Genomic DNA, 26722 nt, shown 5'->3' with positions numbered 1-26722 from the left:
TGTCCGTACGTACGCACGTATGTGCTTGCATTTGACTGTAGACTACTAAATGACGCTTGCGCGGCGGTTGGTGATTCCATTCATGCGCATAAATTGAAAGGGCACATGTTTACTGAGTTATTATATGCATAGTTACAAAATTACAAAAAAAAAAAAAAAAAAAAAAAATGCTGAAGGGGTAATTCCTCTTATTTTTCAAATTAAAAAATTTATAAAAGAAAAAGAAATCCCACTGAGGTATACACGTAAACCCACGCATGCATTTACGAATGGGAGATAAGTCATTATTCCTTGCATAATTATATTTCCATGGGAAAAACTCTTCACTTGAAAATTGTGATATATGTGACTGAATAAACCTCATATATAATGGGAAAGAAATGAACAACGTGAAAGTTAAAAGGACGAATGCGTTCCTACGCACGAACAAATATATGTATGGTATGTATATTCATGTATACGTATATGTATATGTACATGGGTGTTTAACATGTATATGATCCTTAGAAGGTTTTTTTTCCTCTCGCGTGAAAAAAAAAAAAGAAAATGGATTTAAAGAGCAAGTGAACGTCATGCGACATGACAGAATGGGGAAAGTGAACCATATACAAGTGCAGTTTTTTTCCTTTTTTTTTTTTTTTTTTTTTTTTTTTTTTTTTTTTCTTCCTCCTTCTCATTTCTATTCTTTTGCTTTATTTCCGTTTTTCGTTTAACATAAGAACATTTTAGGATGGTGGTGGGCCAGAGAGGAGGCAAATCGTTTTACAATTTGCCCCTATGTTCTTCAAGCACCTAATGCGTATTACAATATATGTGAATGCGGCATGTCGGTCATACGTTAAAAATAAATATATATGCATAATATGGAAGATCCACTTTGTTTTTTTTTTTTTTTTTTTTTTTTTTTTTTTTTTTGCTCCAGTCGCTGTTTGTAATTTTTGCTTATGAGAAGAAGCATTTGCCAGCAGGCCGTTATATTTTTTCCTTTTCTTTTTTTTCACATGCTCATTTTTGGCCTTGCGCGGATTTTATGGTTTTTCCTGCTTAACAGGGTTTTCCATTGTTTAATTTTATTTGTTTATTTTCCCTTCATCTTTTTGCATCCATTTTATGTAAATAAAAATTGTTCCCGTAAAATTGCGAGTTGTATGTTTGCATAATTTTTATGTCTTAAAAAGGAAAAAAAAAAAAAAAAAAAAAAAAAAAAAAACGTATCAGAACACACGGAAAAATTGACGCTTTTCCAGCAGCATATAAGTGATTGTTTGAGAGGAGGAACATTTTCCATTTTAGCCAAATGCATATTGAGTAATTTTTGTAATATAGAGTTGGGGGTTCTTTTATAATTTTATTTTATGCGGCTTCTATATGGGGAAAAGTTCAAAGACATTATTTCTCCCCCCCCCCAGCATCATGGGATTCTTATTTAAACATGTTGAGAATTCTACAAATGTATACACCTGCACGCAGCAATAAAGGAAATATGTACACAACAGGGTAAATTATTGTCTTTACACTTTAACCAAGTGGAACAATGCCCCTTATGTTACAATATGGGAGATACGCCTTTTCCTTTTTCATACGAAATGTTCTCCATATTTATGTCATTTGTCCCTTTCGACAGACACATTAATGTCTTCCCCCAAATGATGGACACTCATCACGTGGAGGCACAGTTTTAACTATGTTCATGTAAATGATAAAGAGATGGGAAAAAAAAAAAGGAGTTATAAAAATTGGCATGTAATAGTTACTGTGTTTTTTTCGTCTCTCCCTCCGTCGATTTGATCCTCTCTACGTCCAGGGTGTCCCTCGTCAGATGGTCGAAAGAAGGCAGGGACATATTTTATCAAGTGAAGGGGAATGCTCCTAATGGAATGAAACTCCTGCGGCCATATTCTAAACATCAAAAAAGGTGTATCCCATTTTCGGGGTCATAAGAACAAAACATGGCTCTTTCCAGATATGAAATATGCACAACCTTTTTCTTTTTTTTTTCCGTTCAATTTTACATCTCTTTTCCGCTTGTTACTCATTACGCTTTAAAAATTGTTTTCTAAGCACTGTGTAGGTGCTCTTTAACCTTTGAGGTACTATATTTTGCCCCCCATTTTTGGAGTAAATTCGTTCACAAATGGGTTACATGTGTATCTTAAAGAATGTTTAAACATGAGTCCTACGTAACTCTGCACGCGAAACATGATGAACCTTTACCTCCTTACACCTGAAAAGAATTATATTTTGTATAAAGGTTACGTAGCGTTTGTCCCCATTTCTGGCCGCGTCGCAGAGCCCCTTTAAAATTTTGTAATTTTAACTAAATCACTAATGGAAAGTACCACGCAGTTACGAATTATTCGGAAGTTATTTTATTAAAAAGAATAACCTTAATTTAATTGCAAATTTAAATAAGCAGATAATTTATGTACTGAAATAAAGAAAAGAAAAAGAAAAATGTTTTCTTTACTAAGAAAATTTCAATCAATAAAGAAATTCCATTAACACAAGAAGCGAACCTTCTCTCCTCTTCTATTTAAATATGCTTTGTATTTTTCATGTACTATTTTGATAACAAAACAATTGGGGAGTTAATTGTTTATAATATAATGAAACACATTAATTAATTAATTTTATCACTTCTTTCTAATTTTTTTTTATGGCTACTCCGGGAATCGAACCCGGGACCTCTTGCACCCGAAGCAAGAATCATACCACTAGATCAAGTAGCCTAACAAGCCAAAATGTACAAAAGCAGGCAAGGTACAATAAGAAAGACTGTTACAAAATTTCCAAGGTTACTAAGCTAAAGTTAAAGTACTTCTTCTTCGCTTATAAGTTATGCACTTCGGGAGGGGTAAAACAACGAAATCTACATGTGAGTGTATATTTATATGACAAAATAATGACCGATTCGAAGGAATATCTCTACATTACATTCCCAAGTAGCAACATTTAGCCGTATGTACGACGAATTTCCCCTGTACATAAAATTAATAAAATTGTTCCTTTACTCTCTTACACCTACACCTACCTAACTTTTCACCACCTGTATGAGGCAGACTTATGTCGAAATCAATTCTTTTTTTTTTTTTTTTTTTTTATATATGTTGTACACGTGGGGGCAGAAGCTATTTTGCACTTATGAGTGCATTAACTAGTGTGATAAACGGGGGAAAATATTCAGATGGTGAATCGTTTTTTTTTCATTTTCATTGAACACGTGAAATGCAACTTTCTTAATGCAGTCCATATATGTGTAGAGGCTCATGGGTATGCATAAATGGGGGAATACGTGTGTGTATGCATGTATGTATTATAAACAAAGATACACGTTTTACGCGGAAATGCGCAAAATAAAAAAAAATAAAAAAAACATCAGCCTAACAATGAAGTGGAGAAGTGGCAAAATTAATAAGGTGGAGTAAGAGAAGATCCACCTTGATAACTTTATATTGAGGCGATTATTTCCCTCATTCTTAAAAGCAATAACAAGTGGATGATGAATCCTCGATGTGTCGAAAGATAGAATGCCGGATGAGACGCACATCGGGGGCATTCTGCACAAATGTGTTTAAGCGTATATTTATGCGTAGGACGCAGTGATGAGGGCTAAAAGAATGGTTACTCAATTGCATAACTACGGAGGAAAGGATTATGCTACTAAAAAAAAAGTACAAGTTGGTTACAAGTCGGTTACAAGGTTAGTGACAAAATGATCCAAAAATGGCCATAAAATAATACGAAAGGTAAACATTGGTGATGGGGGGAATGGCACCCTGTCCCTCACGCGCGTAGGGACAACTCCCGGCGAGTGGAACAGACTGCCACTATAGCTAGCGAATACTTGTCTGGCTTAAAAAAGCCAAGCTTCGTATTAATGCGAGTCCCACTAATATGACAGGTGTTAGAGGCCTTAGAACACCCCGTAAAATTATTCCTCGTCTTTGAAAAGTTCGTATGAAATTCTAGGGAAAAACCAAATATCAAGGAGCTATTTTTTGGACAAGCAAAACTAAGCGACGTATCATTTTCATCCTTATCTGAATTTACATAACCCATATTTTTTACCTTACTGTATGTTTGAATATTTCCTAATCCATTCGTGGATTTATCGACACAAGCAATATATATCATGCTCTGCTTAATTTTGTTGTTCTGTAAAACCGCAGAGCAGCTGCTTTGGCCGGTTCGACATGGATATATATCCACCTTGTTTGCAGAGGATGAACCTTTACCTTTCATTAGAGCAAACCCAAAAAGGATAACTAAATTACCAGGACAAGAAGCAGTTATTTTGGGGGACTCCCCTTGTTGCACAACTTGTGTTATAAAGTCCAATGGCTTTTCAGAGCATAATCCCCATATTCTTATATCTGAATACTTTTTACCGAAGCCATTACCACTACAGGATTCTTTCATCTGTTCACAGCTAGCCATACCATTAGTGCTGCTTAAGTCTTTATTTTTATAAAAATCTAAATTTAGAGAAAATCCCATGAGGAGGCTACTTCCCAATGGGCATGTTAATAATCCTGGAGGAGGGCCCGCGTACAATTTTTGTGTGCACTTTTCAAGATATTCACCTATAGATAATACCACATGGCTATATTTTTCATGATCAAATATTTGAACCCCATAAGTGAGGCCATAAAACGTTAAGGCGTCTTTATACGCTTGTATCATGTAAGGATCGTCCATAAAAAAGCTGAAGGGTAACAACTTGGTTCTTATAGGCATGGAATTCTTATTAATTGAATTTACCCACTTTTCAAAGAAAGTGGAATTTTCTATATTTAGTCCTGGGTTTCCTCCAAGAATAGATATATCTTCTGAGGTTCTAAATTTCTTCACCAATTTTTGTGTGTGTTTGCTGTATCCTCCAGATAACCCCATTTTGTGAAAGTACAAATTGAAAAACGTTTTTATGCTTATATTGTTATCTTTCAATTTGTTGTATTCGTCTTTTTCCATATTCATTTTTATTATTATTTTTCCACCCAAGTATATTTCATGGGCTACATGCGTACCATGAAGTCTGAAAAACATCATCCACTTGTTCACATTTTCTTCACATTCGGGAGTATGTATCTTATTGATGTAGTATTCATACGAACATTGACTATCTTCCTTTAGGCCGTCAAAAGTTCGGGGGAGCTTCTTCAAGGCGTTTCTAAAATTGTCTGTGAACCTCCAACTAGTTGTAGTTGGTATTCCAGTATAATAACGTAGGCAATAAATTTTCATCATAAATATGACATTATTTTGCACCTTTAATTTCTTTATCGCATTTTTATACTCTGCCGATGCGGAGAAGGAGTATGGGAAAATGGACGGTGTGCTGACCTTAACATCGGACAATAATTCCATTTTGTATTGCTCCAAATTTTGTATTTCTTCTACATTTTTGGATTGGCTACACGAATGCTCAGGGATCACCCACGGTGTTAGTTTTGTCTTGTGCTCCTCTATGGTGTAGTCCCCCATGAGTGTGGACTCTCTGTATGGGAGGCCTCCTCCACGAATATCGCTACCGTAAAGAGAAGTAGTACCATTCAAATCACCACTGATATCCTTATTCACGCGCATTTCTTCTATATTTATTTGAAGCACAGGTCCCCTGAATCCCGGGTCGACATTTATCGTGGGATCTCCTTCCGGGTTACCCATAATGATGTCGTAGCCTAACCCTAGGTACTTTAACGACAAATCGATATCTGGGTTGTGTACCTTATCATATGTGGCGTGGTTCTCTCCATAATTAGGATTATGATTATGCGTTAGCACATTATTTTTATTTTTCATAATTTGTGTGCCGCCACCAAGTGGTTGAGTATTCGTTATGCTTCCGGTTTCACCCATTAGAGTGTCTCTTAAGTCGAAATCTTTATACTGTTTATTCCCCCTTTCTGAATTTATCTGCTTCAAATCTTCCATTTCGTTTTTGATGAAAAAACTATCTCTTCCAAGGATGTACGGAGTTTTGAATATGCCTATTAGGTTACCTTCCCCCAGTTTGGAATTTACAATATTTTTATTTCTGTTCTCAGTATTGTCTGCTTCTCCTTCCTTGTTCGTAAATTCTGCAAAATTTGCATCTGAATTGTTCCTAGGTGCCTGATGCTTGTGGAGCTTCTTCATGATCTGCTTCTCGTTGTCCATCTCTTGATTCTGTTCGGCAACTTCACGGCTGATCTTTATTGGGAATTTTATGTTGATGAATTTTTCCTTTTCGAAGTAGTTTCCTCCAGAGTAGCCAATGCTATCATTATATGGAGGAAGCATTACCATGTTATCTCGTCCATTTTTAGACCGTTCATTTGGGGGTAGTTCATTTTGCTTGGAGTTACCATGAATTCTGATTTGTTTTTCTTCTCGCTTTGGATTTTTCTTCATATTAGAGGGAGAAGCTGTGTCCCTCTCAGAATGAGTAAAGCTTTGAATGTCACTTGGTTCCGTGTGAACATTTTTTTTTTTCTCCTTGGAATAACCTTCGGGAAAACCATGCGGCATGTGCTGCTTATTAAGTTCTCTCGTGAGGTCCACCAGGTTGGAGTTATAATTGTGCTTATTTATGGTGACAGCTTGCTCCATTTTTTCCTCACCAATGGGAATTTTTTTACAGTTTCTTCCCTCCCTTTGCAGGTTACACAATGTGTGATTTTTTTCATTTTTCTTCACGGTGTGTCTAGCTGGGAGATGTGCTTTTATAAGCATGAAACTGGAACAGGTATCTCCATTGCATTTCGCAGGTTCGTTTTTTACATTTAATTTTGCAGACCGATCCTTATTTACGACATTTTGGCCATATTGGCCATTTCGCCTCAGTGCATACTTGTTGAAGCAACCATATAAAGGATTGCCTGCAAATATGCCGTTGTCATTTTGCAGTCTTTTCCTTTTGCCCACCGAGTTCACATCTGCAATGTATGACTTTTCTTCATTTAAAAAATCGGAGGAGTTAAATTTTTCTAAATTGAAATCGTCATACTTTTCGTGCATCAAGAAATATCTGCTTATTTCGCACTTTACATTGTGTGCTGAAAGGTACACGAGAAGTAAATGAGCTAAAACACGTTCTACAGTTGTTCTCATTAATTACGCTTGTGCATATATACGTACAAATGCTTGCGTTGTGCTGGATATTTGTTACTTGAACGTCCATGCTTTTTTCCCTTATCTTTTTAGGAACGAGTTCTATTAAAGAATGGCTCCAATTTTGAATGATACCGTTAAAGAGTGAAAGGCGCAAAGACGTAAAAATTTTCCTGGCATTTAAAAGAAATATACGTTTCGATATGATCGGACGAAAAGGCGCTTTTTATTAATGATAAAAAAAAAAAAAAAAAAAAAGTAAATCTCACTTTTTACCACAGAGGAAAAGCACACATGCAAGTTTAAGGGAAGGCCATACGCCTCATTTTTGACGCATCCAAAACTGAGGAGGTATGCGTGTCCTTTGTCCTGTGAAGCAGCCGAGACGAACATTTGCTTATATTTGTCTTATGCGAATTTATCATTACACCTTTACTTAGTAAGAGAAAAAGGTACACATATTTTACTATCCACTTTGTGTGCTCACAAAAATTGTCGTTTTGTGTATCTACATATTTTTTTTTTTTTTTTTTTTTTTTTAAACCCAAGAGACTTTTAACTTCACAAAGAAAACAAGGGAAAATAAGAGCTTACCAAAATTTTATTTTTCATAAATAAATTTGTTTAAAAATTTGCACATTATGTGTGAATATTGTTTATCTTTATTTAATATATTTTTTTTAATTTCTATGGAACACTACAATGAGGTTTTAACATACGGAAAAATGCACAGGTCTTAGCTTAGGAAATGGTAACATTTTACTTCTTAAAACAGCAAAATACTTCTTCCCATTTTTTTTCTTCATTGTATCCCACATTTAAACGAAATTACGAACAACGTTCCGCTCATCCAGGTTAACCATTTTGAGCGCCAGATTGACTGCACTGATTTGGATAATTTCTCCTTCAGTAGTAAAAAGGTGAATCGAGGCGCGTTTTCTACTACGCCCGTTTGACGCATGTACATTAAAGTGTGCAAGGTTAAAGAAACGGCAAATGCGCACAGATTGCATTGGTCAATAAGTGTGATATACGGAGTCAAGGGTTTTCACCTTTTTACATGCCAAACTTTATATGCACATTAAGGGGGACACCAAGATGGAACGCAAAAAGCTTTCTCGAAAATTTTACGTCATGCTTAGGGAAAACCATCACGTTTTTTTAATTGTAGACTTCAGGAACGTTTTCACAAAAATGATGAGAAAATTTTAACTACTTCGTATGTGACCCCTCTTATTTCCCTGTTCTTACCATATAATGATCACATGCGAAAAATTACACTACATAGAGGTATTTTTAAAATTTTAACAAATTCCAAAGTGTCACAATTTGTGATGCTATCTAGCGAAAGTATAACGCAGCTTTTTTTTTAAAACACACATGGTTAGTAAATGAGGAATTGTTGTAACTGTGGGGTAAAAAAAAAAAAAAAAAAAAAAGTCACCTACATGTGCTCGCGTAAGTGCTTATGTAGGCATATACACATGCCAAAAGGTTGTGCTGAAAATGAAATCTTTCACACAGTTGCAAGACAGTATATTAAGCCTTGTCTGGACCCCCATTTTAACTAGTGGTCTTGATCACGAATATATAGAGAAAATATGATATAATTATCTTAATCAGAAGAATGGTAAGAACTTAATGGAAAAACCAATGTGTGCACAACTTCATTAACAAACTATTGCAACATTGGCCATTTTTTTTTTTTTTTTTTTTTTTTTTTACGCATGCGAAAACGTTGTATTACGCTACATGCTAAAAATAAAAAAGTGAACATATCATAAGAAAAAAATCATGCAGAAAAAAAAAAAAAAAATATATGAACAATGTGTGTTTACATGATTAAAAGGTTCTACGAAACACTATTTTTTTTTTTTTTTTTTTTTTTTTCTTAATTTGGCTAGTTCTTATTTTATTGAATGTTTGAACCAAATGTAACACAACTGAATACAACAGTCACTTGGAGAGTATAAAAATCTGGACAAGACACTCAATTTTACCTGAACATGCTACAAGAAAAAAAAAAAAAAAAAACTCCAGATAGCTATTTAATGTGTAAAATAAAAAAAAATAAAAAAATGATCTTTAAGAAACATTTTGTTAAATGTCTGATCACTGAAGTTGTGCATGTACGTATAGCTTTAATCTTTAATTTTAAATTATAATCTTTTTTTTTTTTTTTTATTTGCAAATATATTTTTACACCATTTATTTTAAACAAACATGAGAAAGTAAAAAAGAAAAAAAAAGGACACACACAATAAATCATATAAAATTATAACATGCTTACATTTATTTTGTCAAAAACAATTTTGTTAAAACATTCAATTTCAATTCGTGTAACATTTAAATAAACACCTTTCACTTACCTGTCTTTTTATGCTTCCTTTTTCCAATTTATATTACCCCTTTGTTTGTTTTAATAACTCCCATAAAACATATCTTTTTAAACACGTACTTTGAAGTTTGGGCATCCCATTGTACAAGCACATATGTAAACACAAATATAAACACATATATATATATATTCATTTATTTAACAAAAAAGAAAAAGGCAAAATGAACAAAGTAAATCGAGTCTCGATTATTTGTGCTTTCTTAGCACTTTTTTGCTTCGTAAATGTGTTGTCCTTGAGGGGAAAGAGCGGATTGACTGCTTCGTCTTCTCTTGAAGGAGGAAGCGAATTTTCCGAGCGCATAGGGAACACCTTATCGTCGTTCCTTTCAGAATCGGCGTCCTTGGAAGTAATTGGAAATGAATTGGCCGACAACATCGCCAACGAAATTGTTGGCTCCCTGCAAAACGATTCAGCATCCTTTTTACAAAGTGAGTTTGACGTAAAAGCCCAGTTAAAAGCTACTGCCAAGAAGGTCTTAACGGAAGCATTAAAAGCAGCGTTAGAGCCAACGGAAAAAATTGTTGCCTCTACGATTAAGCCACCACGTATCAAGGAAGATATCTACTTTTTATTGAGCCCGGTCGTAAGGTCTCTCTTTAACAAAGTTGAGGACGTTTTACATAAGCCAGTATCTGATGACATTTGGAATTACGAATCAAGGGGTTCCTCCTCCGAGGAAGAAGATGAAGTTGATTCAGATGAAGATTTCTTAGATTAAACATAAAATAGACACATTTTTTTTGAGAAAAAATTATATGCATAAACAAATGGTAAGTAGGCAAAGAGGCTGTATGAAAATAGAGATGGATAAACAGTCATGCAACCACACCCCCTTCTCATATGGAATCCGACGTTTCGAAGGGGCCATGATCATATTGTTGCTAAATACGAAGTAAACAAAATGGGATCAACCTTGTGATATGCCCAATGAGAATTGATGTATTATATAACATTTTATCTTTTTTTTTTTTTTTTTTTGTTTTCCCTTTAAGTTTTGCATTTTTTCTTTCTTGTGCTTTTTAGCCTACTCATCTTCGTTTATGATTTATGGCGTTATCGCTTATGGCTCATTCGTTTTTTCGTTTTTTTGGGTGTTTTTTGATTTTTTCCATTTTAACGCACACTGACACAAACATAAAAACATTGATAGTCCACATTTTATGATTCCCCTTGCGACATGACATGTTCACTCATCATATGTGTATACGTACGCACGCTCATATGGTAACACGTTCCTATATGTATATGCGCGTATACATATATTCTTTTTTTGCCAATATGTTTTTTTTTTTTTTTTTTCCCGGTTAAGTATATAAACATTAAGTGAAATTCGTACCATTTTAAAACACGTCAACATTGTTGTGAGGCAAATAATTGTTTTACCAGAGTGAGCAGGAGAATTCTGCCTAAATTGTGATCAAACTTGACATAAATGGTTATAGAATTCTGCTTATCTTCTGATTACGCATCAGATGCTGTGTCAATTAGGATGGAAAATTGGGCAGAAAAGGCAACAGATAACTGTCCCATGTGCCGTTTCGGTGCATCAGACAAAAGGGTACATATATAAATATGTATATGTACACATGCAGGAATAAGCACCTTATTCGCGTTGCATACGTTTTGTGTGTTATGTGGAATACATGGCGTTATGGTAGGTGGGAAACTTCTCAAGGTAATTGCGCAACGAGGTGTAGAAGCACGAGCACATGTTCATACGTATGTACAGCTGAAAGTCCTCTTCATTTTGAGAAAAAAAAAAAAAAAGCACACTGTAAGGCGAACACGTGAAGGCGCACACGCACATCTAGCTATCCGGTTAGCGCGCGAAAAAAAAAAAAAAAAAAAAAAGGGTTTTCAAGGTCTTTCCATATGTACATATATGTTTGCACATGCATGTATATTTACATTTTCGCTCAGACACCCCTGACTTCTTTCCAAATGTACCTATGTGTGACAAACAGTACTTATGGAATAAAGAGGTCCAAGGATCATAATATGCGACACAAAATGGATCATCAAGGTTCATTGATTAAGCAGTAGGTTTTCGCTAAAATGCCAGGGGAACATAATTTTTGTACGTCTATTTTAAAAAAAGAAAAAAAAAAAAATGATAACTTTTTTACTATACATCGCTTCCAAACGAGGACACAATTTCGACTTAAAATTTTCTGAGAATTATAATGCTTATTTAAAACTATCTCCTCCTGCGTGTTTATAAAAACGAGACATTTCCCTTAATACTATAAGGTCCCTATTTTAATGAAGCACTTGAAATTATATATACATAAGAAATAAGAAAAATATATATATATATAGGAACGAACGAGTAAAGCATTTTCATGCGAACACATAGAATACACATAGATATTAAGAACTGCTAATCGGTACTGCCCTTTTGCAATAATTACAGCCAATTGATCGAAAATGAAGAACGTTGCATTTTCTATATTACACATTTCGAGCCTATTTATCCTGTACTTGAGTTCGCAAAGCGGCCTGTACAGTTGCAAGAACACAGGGAAAACAGCAAGTAAAGGGAATCATAGTAACCCCAATTCCGCTGTTAATAGTAATAGCCTTTCGACTGAATGGAGCGAAAAGGGCTATAATTTCATGGATCTAGTGAAAAATGGCTACTTAAAAAATAAGGGAGATTTAGATGAAGTGAAGGATTACCTAGCTGATGAGTTGGCTGGAAAAATAAAAGACAAATTAAATGGCATTTTAAAAGACGAAAATATTTTTTATGATTTAGAGAACATGGACGAGGAAGATATAAGCGACTTTAAAAATTACTTGAAAGACATGTCGGAATATATTGGCTTGAAGGCTGCCGATATATTAAACAGCAATTTAGAGGATTCCCTTAAGTCCTTTTTGCCCAAAGGTTCCTTTGCCAATTTGAAAGAGGCCATGGGAAGTAGCAGTCCTGTTAATTTAAATTTTGACGACGAGGATGGTGAGACGAAGAAGGGGAAGTCAAAGAAGGGAAAGTACAAGAAGGGATATTCCAATGATGAAAATGCAAATGACGAAAATGCCAATGACGAAGACGTGGATGAAACAACCGAAGATTTCATTAACGAGCTGGTAGACGCATATGAAGAAAAGCATCACAAGGACTTGGAAAACTACGCGCAAGAAATAAAAAATCATAACAATCTAGATTAGCGTGATCAGGGGGACAGAGCAGAAGAAGGCAACTCCCACCGTGAGGCGCCTTTTATATTTTTCCATTTCTGCAAGTATTTCTCCAAGGAGCAAATGCATACATTTTTCGTAAAAAGGAAAAAAAATGCATTAATGAAAAAAAAAAAAAAATTCTTCTTATTAATTTCATGTTTTTCCTTTTACAGCGTCAGTCCTTCATTTTGGAGAAAATTTCGATGCTGTAGAATTTTCCACTTTTTTTTTTTTTTTTTTTTTTTTTTTTTCATTTACTCTTTAAATTAATTTGATGCAATTTTTTATATTTTTCCATTTCTTACATATTATTGTTCTTGTTCTACGTGAAGTTAGTATGCCCACTTTTATTATCCCTTTCTGCGTGGATGTGAAAATCCAAGTCACTACATCAGTGTGATAACGCTAAAATAAAATCCGTGTGCATTTATGACACCTTTCCAGTGGGGTGTTTTTCATCAGTATACACTTACGCACGTGTGGTTTATTTAGCTGGTCATTTTGTACGCTTCGACGCCATTTATTTTTCGTATTAGTTATGAGTGGGAGTTTTACCCAAGGGCAAAATGGTGTGCCTGTAAAAATTTCCCCACGCAAACTTATATAGGTAAAAAGGGCGACTCACTCCACTTGAACGACGATGCGCAGGACTTCGCGAACACTGAAGGGTGGGAGGGAATTCGCTCCAGGTCTACATGTGCACATGTAGCAGATGAAGGGGCTATTATGAAAAGAGAAGAACCGCAGTTGTGTAAATCTCTTTATAAAAAAAAAGAACAGTTCACTCCAAATGTGCAGCGCAGACGTTACGTAAACCTTAACGGTAGGGAATGTCGCTCCCAAGTGAAAAAAAAAAAAAAAAAAAGCTTCTTTTAAACGCGCCAGATATTAAACAGGATTGCTTACCACTTTGACCATATTCTTCCTAAATATGCAGACACTTTATATTTATATTTATATAATGTGGAGTGAAATTCCTTTTATACACTCATAGAGTCATAAAGGGGAAAAATTTACCTTAAGGATTCTACCTCCACGCCTTAACAGCTTCACATGGCTGCTTAAAAGAAAAAATCGTCTTTTAATTTGAGAAACAAGTTTTGTTAAATTTTAATATCCATACGGTGAACAACAACAAAAAAAAAAATAAAAATAAAAAAGCGTAAAGTTGCATAAGAACGAAATTAGGAGATATGTTATAGGAAAAAAAAAAAAAAAAAAAAAAAAAAAAAAAAAAAAAGGCAAAAATGCAGGGAAGCTGCAAAACAATAAACAAAAGGAAGCAGATGAAAAGAGAAGCAATTAACTCTTGACCTGAATGACATTAAAAATATATTTAAGAATTGTTTGGACAGATATCGTAATTATAATTTTGTATAAATTGTAAAAAGGCAAACACTTGAAAAAGGCATGGTTTACAGTGGCCGAGGCAATGTTGTAAAAGAAAAAATAACATATGAAGTAAATCTTGTTATGTATTGAATTTTTTTCTTCTAAACATTTGAGAGATCCAAATATTGGGAAAATAAAAAAGAAATAAGCAAAATATATTTTAAGGATAAAGGACGGGAAAATTAAAAGGATAAGCTGCGGCATGTATAGTAAAAGGTTAATGAAAATTTTTATATAAAATGGCACCTGAACACTTTCAACCACATTTTCCATAATAACTGACTTGAGACACGTAAGGCTGAATTTAACTGTTTCGTTTAACTTCAATTTATCCTTTACTATTTTTGATAGATTAATTAGTAAATTGCTTCTCTCGTTATTTTGCATATCTTGTTCTACGCTTTTATTCCCTTTCTTTCCTTCGTTTTCCAGTCTGACGTTGAATAAGGTGTACAAGACAAAATCGACTGTGCTCACTAACACACTCTTCAAAATGCGAACCAGGATAGACGATTTGTAATCTTTTAGGAAGACAAATTCGTGCAACTTTTCGCTAACGTTCAGGCATATTACGAACAAGGTAAAATATTCAAACATGAACGAGGTTTTGCTATAATTGCGGAAAAAGAAAAAAAAATTTAAAAATTTTAAAATGTTTATAAAGAGCCAATATTCTAGCAAAATGGGTACATCGTAGTGTGAGTCCCTGTTCTCTCCCTCCCCTTTGGGTTCTCCTACAGATTCACAAATGCTGCTTTGTTTTCGTTTGCTTGCGGGGGGGTCTGCCATTTCCCCCTCATCCTGATTCTCGTTTTCGGTCACTTTTCCGCTTCGGTCCTTCTTTCTGGATTTAAAGACAAAATTTTCTAGGCTGATGAGAGAGAATTTTTTCTTCTTTGAGCCGCTGGGATGGTTATCCTTAAGCTCATCTGTTTTCAGCTCAGTTTCTGTGTGATCATTTTCTTTTTCCACTTCATCCGCTTTTTCAACACCATTCACTTTTTCTTCTCCATTGGCCTTTTCTTCCTCGATCACTTTTTCTTCTCCATTGGCCTTTTCTGCCTCAATCGCTTTTTCTCCTCCATTCGCCTTTTCAACTTCATTCGTTTCTCCACCTTCGCCTGCCTTCTCTACTTGGTCTTCTTCCACCAATTCGCCATCCCTCAGGATGACATACTGACTCATAGCATTAACATACTTGGAAGAATTCAACTTCTCTGTAACGCTGTCAGCAAGGTACTCGCTAATTTTGGACGGGTATACATATTTCAAAATAATAATAACAGAGTAGATGGAAGGCAGGGGAAAAAAGATCGAATAGATAAAGAACGAAATGAACGACATCGGTAGGGTCTTTACCAAAGTGACGTACAATAGGGAGCTTAACAAATATGGTAATATATTGAACAAAAATTTATTAATTCTGAACACTTTCCTAAGCAAATATATGTAAAACTTGGAAATCTTATTTAAAATATATTTTATAACTCCAGAATGAATCAAATAAAGAACACTTAAAAAAGTGCACAGCATGGTCACAACGTACTTCTTCGTTTTTTGGTCCAAATTTACATACATTATTTTTAGTTTCAGAAGGAGCCACTGCATATATGGCTCTAGAATTATATACCATAGGAAGAGAATTTTAAGGAAAGATATTAACAGTATTCCGTAGGCATAAAGCATATGATAACTTGAGCGCAAGAAGACTGTTAAAAAAACTTTCGAATTTTCAAAGAACTCTAAAAATAAAGAAATGATATGCTTGCTATTCTTTTTACATTTCATTTCTTTGAAGAAGGGTTGGAAAATTTGCTTGAATCCTTTCTTTACTTTGTTAATTCGTGTGCCCTTGTAATGTACAATTTTGTATTCATCTTGTTCGGTACCAATATCGCTGTAATCCATGGTGCAAATTTCTCCACTCAAGCTACACTCATGCGCTCCCCCCCATGGAGACCTGCCTCCTGCGCCACCGATATTTCCTCCCACATTATAGTACTCCCCGTTCACGCTTTCATGCTTTACTCTCTTGTATACAACTAGGGCTATACTAAATATGGATATTACCAAAAATATCAAAGATCTCTTGAACATTTTTTCCTACAGTGTGTGTTATTTTGATTTATTTCTGGAGGGACCTAAGTGTGTGGCATGCTCTTAACCCTTAACATTTCTTTTTTTTTTGAAGGATACGAGTTTCAGATATATTATGCATGTAAATATATCGCGATATCCTTCTCGTATGTATATTCTTTCCCTCCTTTTTTTTTTTTTATCTTCATTTTTGTTATTTTTAGTATTGCTGTTGTTTCCGTTGGGTACACGCGGGTGTCATTCTACAGCGGGTGCTTCCTCTTTATGTCACAAAAGTGTATCTCCCATGAGAGTTCCGTTTGTCTTTGCTCCTTCCCTCCTCCGGACAGAGCGCGGGAAGCAGTCCTGCACACCAGGTATAGTTTTACTAGCACCTTCAGAATGCTTCTTCCTGAGTGCCCCTTAAGTGATCACTTCTTCGGAAGGCTTCTATATCCCGTGTTTCCACTTCAGGTGTCTCACAATTCAAACAAGTTTGTGCAGGTGAACATGAAAACACGTTGGGGCACGAATGCTCGGAAAATGTAATTTGCACACAATTGGGAAGAAAAAAAAATAAAAATACATCCACAGTTCAAGCCGTATACATGGTGATGGCACATATGTACATGTACACGTCATGCCTTTATTCCCCTCCCAGATTGGGGCTTAATTGGTAAGTTTTTGAAAAGCAGGATGCTTGAATTGGCAAAATATGCTGAAATACGTGCTTGTGAGTATTTTTTTTTTTTTTTTGAACGAGCGCGCCGCAAATGTGAAAATTCCCATACTTCCTTTGTAAGAACTGAGCTTCTCCAAGTGTACACGTTAATTATACATATGTATGTTTGTACGGAAAATTTTTTATTTTTTAATTTTTTCCCCTATTTCTTACCTTTGGCTATAACATACAATATCCTTACACGAAATGGCGTTATAATCCCTCATAAGCGCGGAAGGAACTTCAAATGGCAAAGCCCCTTCCACAAGATACAGAAGGTTTATAGGTTAAGGTTGGGTAAGCTGCGGCAGCGGTTGAAAAAAATAATACATACAACAGAAACAATATCTGAAACATGTACAAAATGTTCCGAACATATACCTTAACTTGTTTGCAAAATGAAGGGGCGGTTGGGGAACCATGCATTGTCAGCCCTTTAATATAATGTTTTTTCGTACTTAAAAAAAAACGAAAACAAATTCGTAATGTATGCGTACTATATATTTCGACATGTTTTTTTTTTTTTTTTTTTTTTTTTTTTTTCTATTTATTTACAGAATTGTTAAATATTTCTTATACGTAAAAAGATATCTAAGTTTTTCCTTTCATTCTGCTTCCATTTCCTTTCTTCCTTCCTTTCTTTCTTTTTTTTTTTTTTTAAGCCATTTGCCAGTTTTTTTTTTTTTTTCAATTCCGAAAAATTATTTGGAAAGCATACATTTGAATGTAAACATGCACATTTCTGTTTTCGTAATTACGAGTTACACGTATATATGTACATTTGCGCTCTTAAGGGTTTTTTCAACTGCGAGGCGAATGCTGATCTCCCACCCTGCTTAGCAGCTTATACATGCGCGTTAGTGAGGAACTCAGCAAGAAGAAGTGGCCGAACGGAAGGTTATAGGAATCATGTGCTTGAAAAAGTTACTTCAGGAATAGGAGGAACCGAACATAGGTCACCCCTTATGTGGTAAGCAAAAATAACATGAAACCGTTTGTCTTTTGAAATGACATGTTTTTTTTTTCGTTATAAATGAGGAGGGGAAAATAAGCACATGTTATAAAATGTAAAAATATATTTTTTCGCAGTCCTTTTTTGTTTTTCCACATAAGGGAAAGCAAAGCTTGTCGATACACCTGACACTTGACGGTTTTGCCATGTTTTCCTGTTGTTCATTCTGACCATGGAGATTTTTCATTTTTCAAAAATTTTTATCCTTCGCCCATCCACCATTACGTTCACCTTTGCGGGAGTTTCCGTAAACTGTTTTCACAACGATGCCATATAATTTTTCCCCGTTTTGAAATTACAGAGTTTTGAGTCTCACAATTTTTTACATCTTCTCACAATTATAGGCTTCGCTAATCGTCCCCCACTCAGTGGAACGTTTGTATTTCACACGTGTAAAACGGTACGCGTGCAAAAGAAAAAAAAAAAAAAAAAGTCAGAAGTTTAAATTAAAAAGGGAAAGAAATAATTGGTGCATGCACAAACACATATTTTTCACACACAGCGAAAGAGAAAATGATGAATCCTCATGTAATCAACGCGAACGATGACAGTAAGGACTACTCTCGATGGAAAATTATATATCCGAATTATTTAAATAGGAAGAAAAAAGTGAAAGAGGGGAGAAAAATAAACCTCGATTATTGTGTAGCGGACCCATCCGTTGACGAAATTGCATTAGCGTGTAAAGAATTGCAAGTCCAATATGTTGTGGAAAAAAATAAATACTATCCAAGGGATTGGCTCGTGGAAGGTAGGATACGTATAAAAATGCCGGATTCCGGGAGCAGCAACATATATAGTAAATTTGCCTTAATGAAACAAATTGGTTTAAAATTGCAAACCATAAAGGCGAATGTGGGACCTACTACTACGGTTAATGCTAACAGTGCAACTAAAAAAAAAAAGAAAAAAAAAAACAAAGATTAAGTTTGACATGCATGAAGCAACATAGGAAATTCGATTCATTCGACCTACAAATAACTTAGTTCCCTTTGTATATCAACCCCACATTAGGGGCATATGTTTGGTCAGGTCATTAACCCAAGATTCAATGCTGAATCGGCTAATTTGGATATTTTCCTTTTCACCCATTGCTTGCAAATTTTTTCAGTGAACAATACACCACGTACCCATCCAGGGGATCCTCCAATTTGTTCCCTCTTGCGGCAGATATCGCATCCGCGTGGGTGTGTAGTTCAAAATTTTCGACGCAGGCCCTCACGTATGTTCTGCACTGCAAATACACCAGCTAACTTGTTTTTACTTGTACATGACAAACCCTACATATTTTCAACATTTGATTGTTAATTTTTTTCAGACTTTTCTTTTTTTCTACACAACAAAAGTAAACTTCCCTTAGGAAGCTAAATAACAGGACATATATTATCGTCTCTACACTTTAAAACCTGAAAACTTAAACGCGAAATAATATTCCTATACCCACAAATTATATTCCTACATATTTAAAAGCTTAAACTCTCAACCCTCAAAACCTGCACCCTAAACCCTAAACCCTAAACCCTGAACCCCTAAACCCTGAACCCCTAAACCCTGAACCCCTAAACCCTGAACCCCTAAACCCTGAACCCCTAAACCCTGAACCCCTAAACCCTAAACCCTAAACCCTAAACCCTAAACCCTGAACCCTAAACCCTAAACACTGAACCCTAAACCCTGAACCCTAAACCCTGAACCCTAAACCCTGAACCCTAAACCCTAAACCCTGAACCCTAAACCCTAAACCCTGAACCCTAAACCCTAAACCCTGAACCCTAAACCCTGAACCCTAAACCCTGAACCCTAAACCCTGAACCCTAAACCCTAAACCCTTAACCCTAAACCCTGAACCCTAAACCCTAAACCCTAAACCCTGAACCCTAAACCCTGAACCCTAAACCCTAAACCCTTAACCCTAAACCCTGAACCCTAAACCCTAAACCCTGAACCCTAAACCCTAAACCCTTAACCCTAAACCCTGAACCCTAAACCCTAAACCCTGAACCCTAAACCCTGAACCCTGAACCCTAAACCTAAACCCTAAACCCTAAACCCTAAACCCTGAACCCTAAACCCTTAACCCTAAACCCTAAACCTTGAACGAATGAAGAAATAATGAAATAATGCGTACATAAAATCGCTGTATTATTTGAAACGGGGAAAGAATAAAATTGCGAATTTATGTTTCCATGTTGCGCAATAACACATATATCATAAAAAATTCTGGAAAAAAATTTTTCTATAATATACGATAATTGAATTTCTTGGTTATGAGAGAGAATTGGGGAATTCGTTTTGATCTCCCCTATGACCAATATTCCACTTATATGTTCTTTTTTTTTCATTTTTGTTGAGTTTTCTCGAAAAAAAAAAAAAAAACGGAAGAAGTATTTACATAAGGTGTATATCATAATGTACATATATACTTACATAACATGTATATTATATTACACATCTGTTCTTATGCAACGTGTGATGCGTATATGCGTGGCATAAACTTCAACAACAAGCATTTCACACATAATTATTAAATTTGTCCATGCACTTTTTATGTATCACCTTTTGGAGATATTATGCACGTATGTATATATATGTACGTATATATATATGTATATATATACATATATGATTATGTGTATCACATAGCATCGCGTCATAACAAGGGACAAGTTCCTCTTTTTTCACTATTCTTAAATCAGTGGAAATATTTCGGGATGATAAAAATTAATTTTTTTTTTTTTCTTTCGATGTCCTTTACCATTTCCGTTCTTACAATTCAATATACAGCACACATTTCTTCATATTTATTTGAGGGAAACGAGCATTTTGAATTTTTTTTTTTTTTCCCGAATAAATCAAAACTTTAGGAGCTCACTTCGGGGCTGCTCATACGTGTAACTTTAAAATATCCGTGTCCATAATAAGGGTCATAATCAAGGATTTTGACATCCGGGACAATTGGTTCTTCCAAAAGAGCTGCACATTCTTGCGTCACCTTAAGGGTCAACTCTTTCCATGAATCCCTAACGTGGCCCAAAATCTCTTTAAATTCATCTTTGCTCAAATTTTCCTTTGTCATATGTGAATAAAATACATCATTAACATATTCGCGTTGTTCTTTAAAGTTAGTACCAACTATTTTACTACATTTTTTCCATTTATTATTACATTTTCCCATAGTATCGAAATTTTGTTTTTTTTTTAATTCTAAAAATTTTTTGAACAGACGTTTGTTAGCATTAATATATTTGCGCTTTTCATTCATGAATGATTGCCAGTAAAGAGAAACTAATTCGCATTTTTTAGGCATTTCTTCCATTTCATTTAATTCTTTATTTATTTCATAATCGTTCAATCTATCCTCAAAACATAACACTTCGTAGTGAGAAGAAGGGATGGTATGCGTTCCATAATTTTCCCATTTTTTAAATTCCCCAAATAACAGTTCATTCATTTCTTCCTCATCATCTATATGTTCTTCCTCGTCATATCGTAAAGATCTTTTGCGTTTCTCTGATATTTGTTCTAAATAATTATCATCATTTTCTACCACTACTTTTTTGTCCATTCCCCATTTTTCTATTTTTTCGTATTCCTCACGCTCTTTATTTTTCCTTCGTTCTTCCTTGTCATATCTTAAAGATCTTTTACGTTCTTCTTCCAGTTCATCTTCATATTTCTCTAAGGCAGCGAGTGGACCACTGTAGACTTTTGTGTTTCCTATACTTAGCTTATTCTGACTTTTTTCCTTTTCCTTCAGAAGTGCCTCTTCCTTCTTTTTTTCTTCTTCTATTTCTTTTTTTCCTTTCTTTTTTTTCTTATTATCATTAAATGAATTCTTACAGAGACTCTCAAAGATGGCATAATTACCTGAATCACCATCTGTGATATAATTGGTCCTCTCCCCAAATAGTGGCGCTTCCTGTTCTGCCGGTTTTTGAACGTCTTGTCTTACATTAGGATATTCCATTTCCCCTACTGCAGGAGAAGCTTGTCTTCCTCCTTCAGAATGATCTTCCGTCTGTCCCAATCTGTGGTCATTTGGTCCTGATGGAGTTGCTTCTTCTTTGCTTGATAAATTTCTACCTACTTTATTATGTACTTGTAATGAAGCATTCACACCCTGTCTTCGAGCATCATCCTGGTGCTAAAAAGGGGGAAGGGAATGGTATGAGAAGGGATGAAAAGGGTTCAGGGTTTAGTGTTTAGGGTTTATTGTTTAGGGTTTAGTGTTTAGGGTTTAGGGTTTCAGGGTTTAGGGTTCCGGGTTTAGGGTTCCGGGTTTAGGAGTAGGGTTCAGAGGTTTAGGGTTTAGGGTTCGTGGTTTAGGGTTCAGGGTTCAGGGTTTAGGGTTCAGGGTTTAGGGTTTAGGGGTTCAGGGTTTAGGGTTCAGGGTTTAGGGTTTAGTGTTTAGGGTTTCAGGGTTTAGTGTTTAGGGTTTATTGTTTAGGGTTTAGTGTTTAGGGTTTATTGTTTAGGGTTTAGGGTTTAGGGTTTAGGTTTCCAGGGTTTAGTGTTTAGGGTTTATTGTTTAGGGTTTCAGGGTTTAGGGTTTCAGGGTTTAGGGTTTCAGGGTTTGCGGTTTAGGGTTTAGGGTTTAGGGTTCAGGGTTACGGATGTAGGAGTACAGTTTTTGATGTATAGAATTCACGTTTCAGTGGTATAGGAGTAGAGTTTCTGCTGTATAGAATTCAGGTTTCAGGGGTATATGAATAAGATTTTAAGGGGTATTAGAATAAAGGTTGTGGGGGTATAGGTGTAAAGGTTTTAGGGTTTAGGAGTAAGGTTCCAGGGTTAGCATTAGTTGCTTTGGGCGGATCGAAGATGGAATAAAAATAAAAGGGGAAGGAGAAGAAAGAAAGTGAAGGAAGAGAAGGTGCTTATTATATTTCATAAGCTCCATACAATGTGTATATCGTATTTGCATCATACTGCCCATCTGTATCTATATTTTAGATAATAGGCTTTCTTTTTTTGTTGTTTTATATGGAAAATGACTCACCTTTAAAAAGATGCAAGCAACAACAAAAAACAACATAGCAGTTCTTTTAGTGAAAAAGGACGATCGTTGTGTACTTTTTCTTTCGTCCATTTTTCTTTCTTGCCTAGCTGTTACAATTTGGTAATTACCACATTGGGATTGCATCGACCTTGATGATGCGCCGTTGATGATTATTTCATTTGTATGTGCCATGTTGGTTTATTAATTTCTGTTTTTTTATTTAATAAAATTATAGGAAGGTATGAGGAAAAAAAAAAAAAAAAAAAAATTTATTCCGTAATAAAATAGAGAACAAAAAATTACAGTACAAATTAAAAAAAAAAATTATATGTGAAGGAACAATACAAATTTATATTCGACGCTTTGGCTTCTCTTCTTCTTCCTTTCTCTTAAATATATTTTTTATTGTCGTCATAATTAAAAAAAGAAAAATATATATAATTTTCCAACAAAATTAAATTAAATAAAATGGTAAACAATTAAATATATTACATATTGAAGATAAAAAGTAAAGAAGAAAAAAGGAGAGCTGGAAGGGGAAAAAGGAAAGAATGATAAGAAAGGAGGATAGGAATAAAAGAAGAGAAAGAATATATAAGAGAAGATGAGGACATACTTGGTATGTATCCAACGAGTGTAGAACTAAATAATACGAACATAATTCATGGAACATGTGAATTATATATTCATGAATATTTTTACTTTTATAATAAATTTACGATAATTTTTACGTTCAATTTAGATTATGTTAAGAGTAATTTATAAAGTATAGAAGTAAAATTTATCATATGTAATATATGTTCTATTAAAGTTGTCAGGAAAATTAAAGGAGGAAATTATTGCAACAGCTCCGTTAATAATTCTATTTGTTTAAGTGGGCAGATACAATTTTCTTCTTCAGTATTTTCTCCTTTTTCTTACTACATGCACGAGATGTAATATTAGTCTCTTTGCTTTATTACAATAAATTAGAGAAAGAAACATTCTTTGAATTCTAATCTCAAGATGGAATTGCCTAGAAGACTCAGTTCTCTTTCCCTCTATGTCCGACGAATAGAGAAATGATTCGGGGCAGAAAATTTCCACATATAAAATTATGCATATAAAAACTATTACATATATCCATGTATATTTAATTTGAAAATACTTGACGCTACATAAAACTCAAGTAAAACATTCAAAAAGAAAAAAAAAAAAAAAAAAAAGGTAGAGGACATCTTTCATGAGAACATGTACTTAACAGAATATTTTGCTCCAAGGGCCGATACGGCAGTAACTCCCACGGCAGCGCTATTGCAATACACTTTCATCCTGAACCATTCATCCTAATACTAGTACACTCTTCCACCGTAAGGTCCCTTCCGCCTAAAACGCACGTATCATGATCCATCCTACTATCCAAATCCTAATTCCTTTTCTCATTCCATTTCTTCCTTCCCTTTCTTCTAACAGCTACTCTCTTCGATATTTCCCAAGAAAATGGGAAATTCGAACAGCACAAAACGTGCATAAAGTGCTAATAATGCACATAGTTCAGTTTAATTATTGTAGTGTACATAAGAGGAGGATAGGTTCATATTCAAAGAGTTCGTTCTTTTAAAAAAAAAAGAGGTAATAATGATGAGACATATGATAAAAAACTAATGGCACATGTTACAAGGAAAAAGGAGCAGTTCTGAAAAGTATTCTTACATATTGCCAATGGTAAATTATGAAAAAGAAAAAAAAAAGAAAAAAAGCCATACTAATTATTAAGTACGTTCAAAATTCAGAAAAGCGGTACAATTCTACATTACCAGGAAAATGGAACAAAAACATCGTTACAAATGTTGAACAAAATTTGGTGTTCATATTATTCCTACGCAACCAATCTCATCGGTAAATATATGCTACGGACCCATTTGCTCGAGGGTTAAAATATGCAAACACGACACATAGGAACATTCTGTCTGAGCGTACACATGACTTTTACACACATGCCCGAACGTTCAAACTCACGTTTGAGCTGACCTCGGAGGTTCCCCCACTCTCTACGTCGCTATTCCCGAAACTGTATTGTTCATAAATATGTTCAACAGTTCTCGGGGGTCCCCATTTTCAAACGATATTTTGTGGAGAATCGTGAAAAGAGGAAATTCGTGGGTTAAGTCATTCTTCTTGATCATTTGGTAAACGTACTTCAAAGTCACAATTCCCTGCGAAAAAAAAAAAAAAAAATTACAAAGTGAGGTAACAACCATTCCATCCAACGGAATGCCAACACACTGCCATCGGATTGTGTATGTACAAATATTTCTCTCCATATTAAAAATTTACTTACCTGCAATTTCTGCCCCTTGAGGATTTCACTCTCCAGCTGTTCCCACGTCTTCTTTGGCTTACACTTTACAAACTCCGCAGAGCACTTTGCGTTCCTACCGCTCAGGAAGGATGTGATGATATCAGCCAAGCCACAGCTCTCAAAAAATATGCTTACATCAGAATAGTTAAAAAATGTTTTCCCAAAAAGGAAGGATTCCTTAACTCCAATTCGGATAATCGCCGATTTGGAATTGGTGGAAGCATTGAGTCCGTCGCAAAATCCAGCTGCTAATGTTATGATATTTTTTAACGCACCGAAAATCTGCACACCGTGGGGAAGGAGAACGTGTGAACAAAAAATTTGCGCCACACATAATTATGCAATGAGTAAATGGATTAAAAAAAAAATACATGTTTGCATATCAATATGGCAACGGGGCGTCATATTTTATTATTCATATTGGAAACCCTACCTCAACGCCCACAGTTTCATTAACGCAGTTTATTTTAAAATAGGGCAAGTCAAAAACCCGTTGCCAAATTAGAAGCGTTTCATTTTCATTTCCTCCTATAGTGGCTTCAGAGAATTCTTCCATGGCTACGTCCTGTTAAAAGGGCACGTTAAAATGCACACAAAAATATACGAATGGAGTGAAAATCTTTTGAATGTCTCAAAAGTGCACACATTACATGTGTGTATGTGAGCCTAGATGAACATATATACTCTTCACGGTGCTTCCTCCTCGTAGAGGCGCTGACACACGTACACTTACCATGGCTATGTTTGCACCCGACAAGGCAGAACAAGGAATTCCCAGAAGGTTGCTAATGTACTTGGAGCACAGATACATCTCATTATTTTTAATGATAAATCCTTTAGTTAAGGAAATAGCCCTTGTGTGCTTCCCTATATTAATGGATTGGTTTTCTTTTATTAACTTTAATGCGTTTTCTAAATATTGAGATGGGATTATAAATATTAACAGGTCAGCAGAATTAATCACTTTGGATAAATCTGAATAGGCAACAATGTTGTGCGGTAAGGACACCCCCTTTAAGTATTTTACATTTTCATGCTTCTTGTTAATTATATCCACTATACTTTCTCCATTTACCCGTTCGTCTCGTACCCACATTTTCACTTCATTCTCAAATAAATAATTATTCTTTGCATTCGTTCCCACGACTTTGCTGATTGCGCTCGCCCAGTTCCCGCTGCCCAGGATGGATATCTGTTCGTGGCGGTGCAAAAAAAAAAAAATAAAATAAAATAAAAAAAATAAAAAATAACACATACATGTGCACACTCGACTGACTCCTACACTAGCACAGTTGTAACGCTGTGGCATGGGATGGATAGGCGAAGTGTGTTCGCGGATGGGTATGCACATATATATTTATATATTCCCCTGTGCACATTCGCATGTATTACTCAGCCAGGTTGTTTCCTCCCCTCCCTTCGGGTGTTACCTTTAGTGGGCCTTCCTTAAGCTTATCGAACAGGCTCTTGTACATTTTTTGCCTTGTAAAAATGGCACAGTTGC

At 35.1% G+C, this 26722-nt stretch overlaps 7 protein-coding genes and 1 non-coding gene across 8 annotated transcripts; 3 read left to right on the top strand and 5 right to left on the bottom strand.

Moving 5' to 3' along the window:
* Positions 1–2657: 2657 nt before the first annotated feature.
* PKNH_1436400 lies at positions 2658–2729 on the bottom strand. The gene has a single exon. It is a non-coding gene; the product is annotated as a tRNA-Pro (tRNA).
* A 1054-nt stretch (positions 2730–3783) lies between these two features.
* Positions 3784–7092, bottom strand: PKNH_1436300 (perforin-like protein 2; the record flags this gene model as incomplete). The annotated part of the gene is made up of 1 exon (XM_002262207.1): positions 3784–7092. The coding sequence occupies one exon, from the start codon at positions 7090–7092 to the stop codon at positions 3784–3786; it is 3309 nt and encodes a 1102-aa protein (XP_002262243.1).
* A 2559-nt stretch (positions 7093–9651) lies between these two features.
* PKNH_1436200 (cell traversal protein for ookinetes and sporozoites) lies at positions 9652–10209 on the top strand (the record flags this gene model as incomplete). Its single annotated transcript, XM_002262206.1, has 1 exon — positions 9652–10209. One exon carries the CDS (start codon positions 9652–9654, stop codon positions 10207–10209), a length of 558 nt encoding a protein of 185 aa, XP_002262242.1.
* A 1709-nt stretch (positions 10210–11918) lies between these two features.
* Positions 11919–12665, top strand: PKNH_1436100 (male development gene 1, putative; the record flags this gene model as incomplete). The annotated part of the gene is made up of 1 exon (XM_002262205.1): positions 11919–12665. The coding sequence occupies one exon, from the start codon at positions 11919–11921 to the stop codon at positions 12663–12665; it is 747 nt and encodes a 248-aa protein (XP_002262241.1).
* A 1314-nt stretch (positions 12666–13979) lies between these two features.
* On the bottom strand, positions 13980–16166 carry PKNH_1436000 (conserved Plasmodium protein, unknown function; the record flags this gene model as incomplete). The annotated part of the gene is made up of 1 exon (XM_002262204.1): positions 13980–16166. The coding sequence occupies one exon, from the start codon at positions 16164–16166 to the stop codon at positions 13980–13982; it is 2187 nt and encodes a 728-aa protein (XP_002262240.1).
* A 2225-nt stretch (positions 16167–18391) lies between these two features.
* On the top strand, positions 18392–18805 carry PKNH_1435900 (signal recognition particle subunit SRP19, putative; the record flags this gene model as incomplete). The annotated part of the gene is made up of 1 exon (XM_002262203.1): positions 18392–18805. One exon carries the CDS (start codon positions 18392–18394, stop codon positions 18803–18805), a length of 414 nt encoding a protein of 137 aa, XP_002262239.1.
* Positions 18806–20738: 1933 nt separating this feature from the next.
* Positions 20739–23069, bottom strand: PKNH_1435800 (Plasmodium exported protein (PHIST), unknown function; the record flags this gene model as incomplete). The annotated part of the gene is made up of 2 exons (XM_002262202.1): positions 20739–22022; positions 22878–23069. 2 exons carry the CDS (start codon positions 23067–23069, stop codon positions 20739–20741), a joined length of 1476 nt encoding a protein of 491 aa, XP_002262238.1.
* A 1838-nt stretch (positions 23070–24907) lies between these two features.
* PKNH_1435700 (glycerol-3-phosphate dehydrogenase [NAD(+)], putative) lies at positions 24908–26693 on the bottom strand (the record flags this gene model as incomplete). The annotated part of the gene is made up of 5 exons (XM_002262201.1): positions 24908–25072; positions 25198–25500; positions 25652–25783; positions 25952–26410; positions 26649–26693. The coding sequence occupies 5 exons, from the start codon at positions 26691–26693 to the stop codon at positions 24908–24910; spliced, it is 1104 nt and encodes a 367-aa protein (XP_002262237.1).
* Between the last annotated feature and the right edge of the window lie 29 nt (positions 26694–26722).

The sequence above is a fragment of the Plasmodium knowlesi genome (genome assembly GCF_000006355.2).
Source record: "Plasmodium knowlesi strain H genome assembly, chromosome: 14".
In the NCBI taxonomy this organism is placed as follows: Eukaryota; Apicomplexa; class Aconoidasida; order Haemosporida; family Plasmodiidae; genus Plasmodium; species Plasmodium knowlesi.
This window is presented reverse-complemented; position numbering and strand designations above follow the sequence as displayed.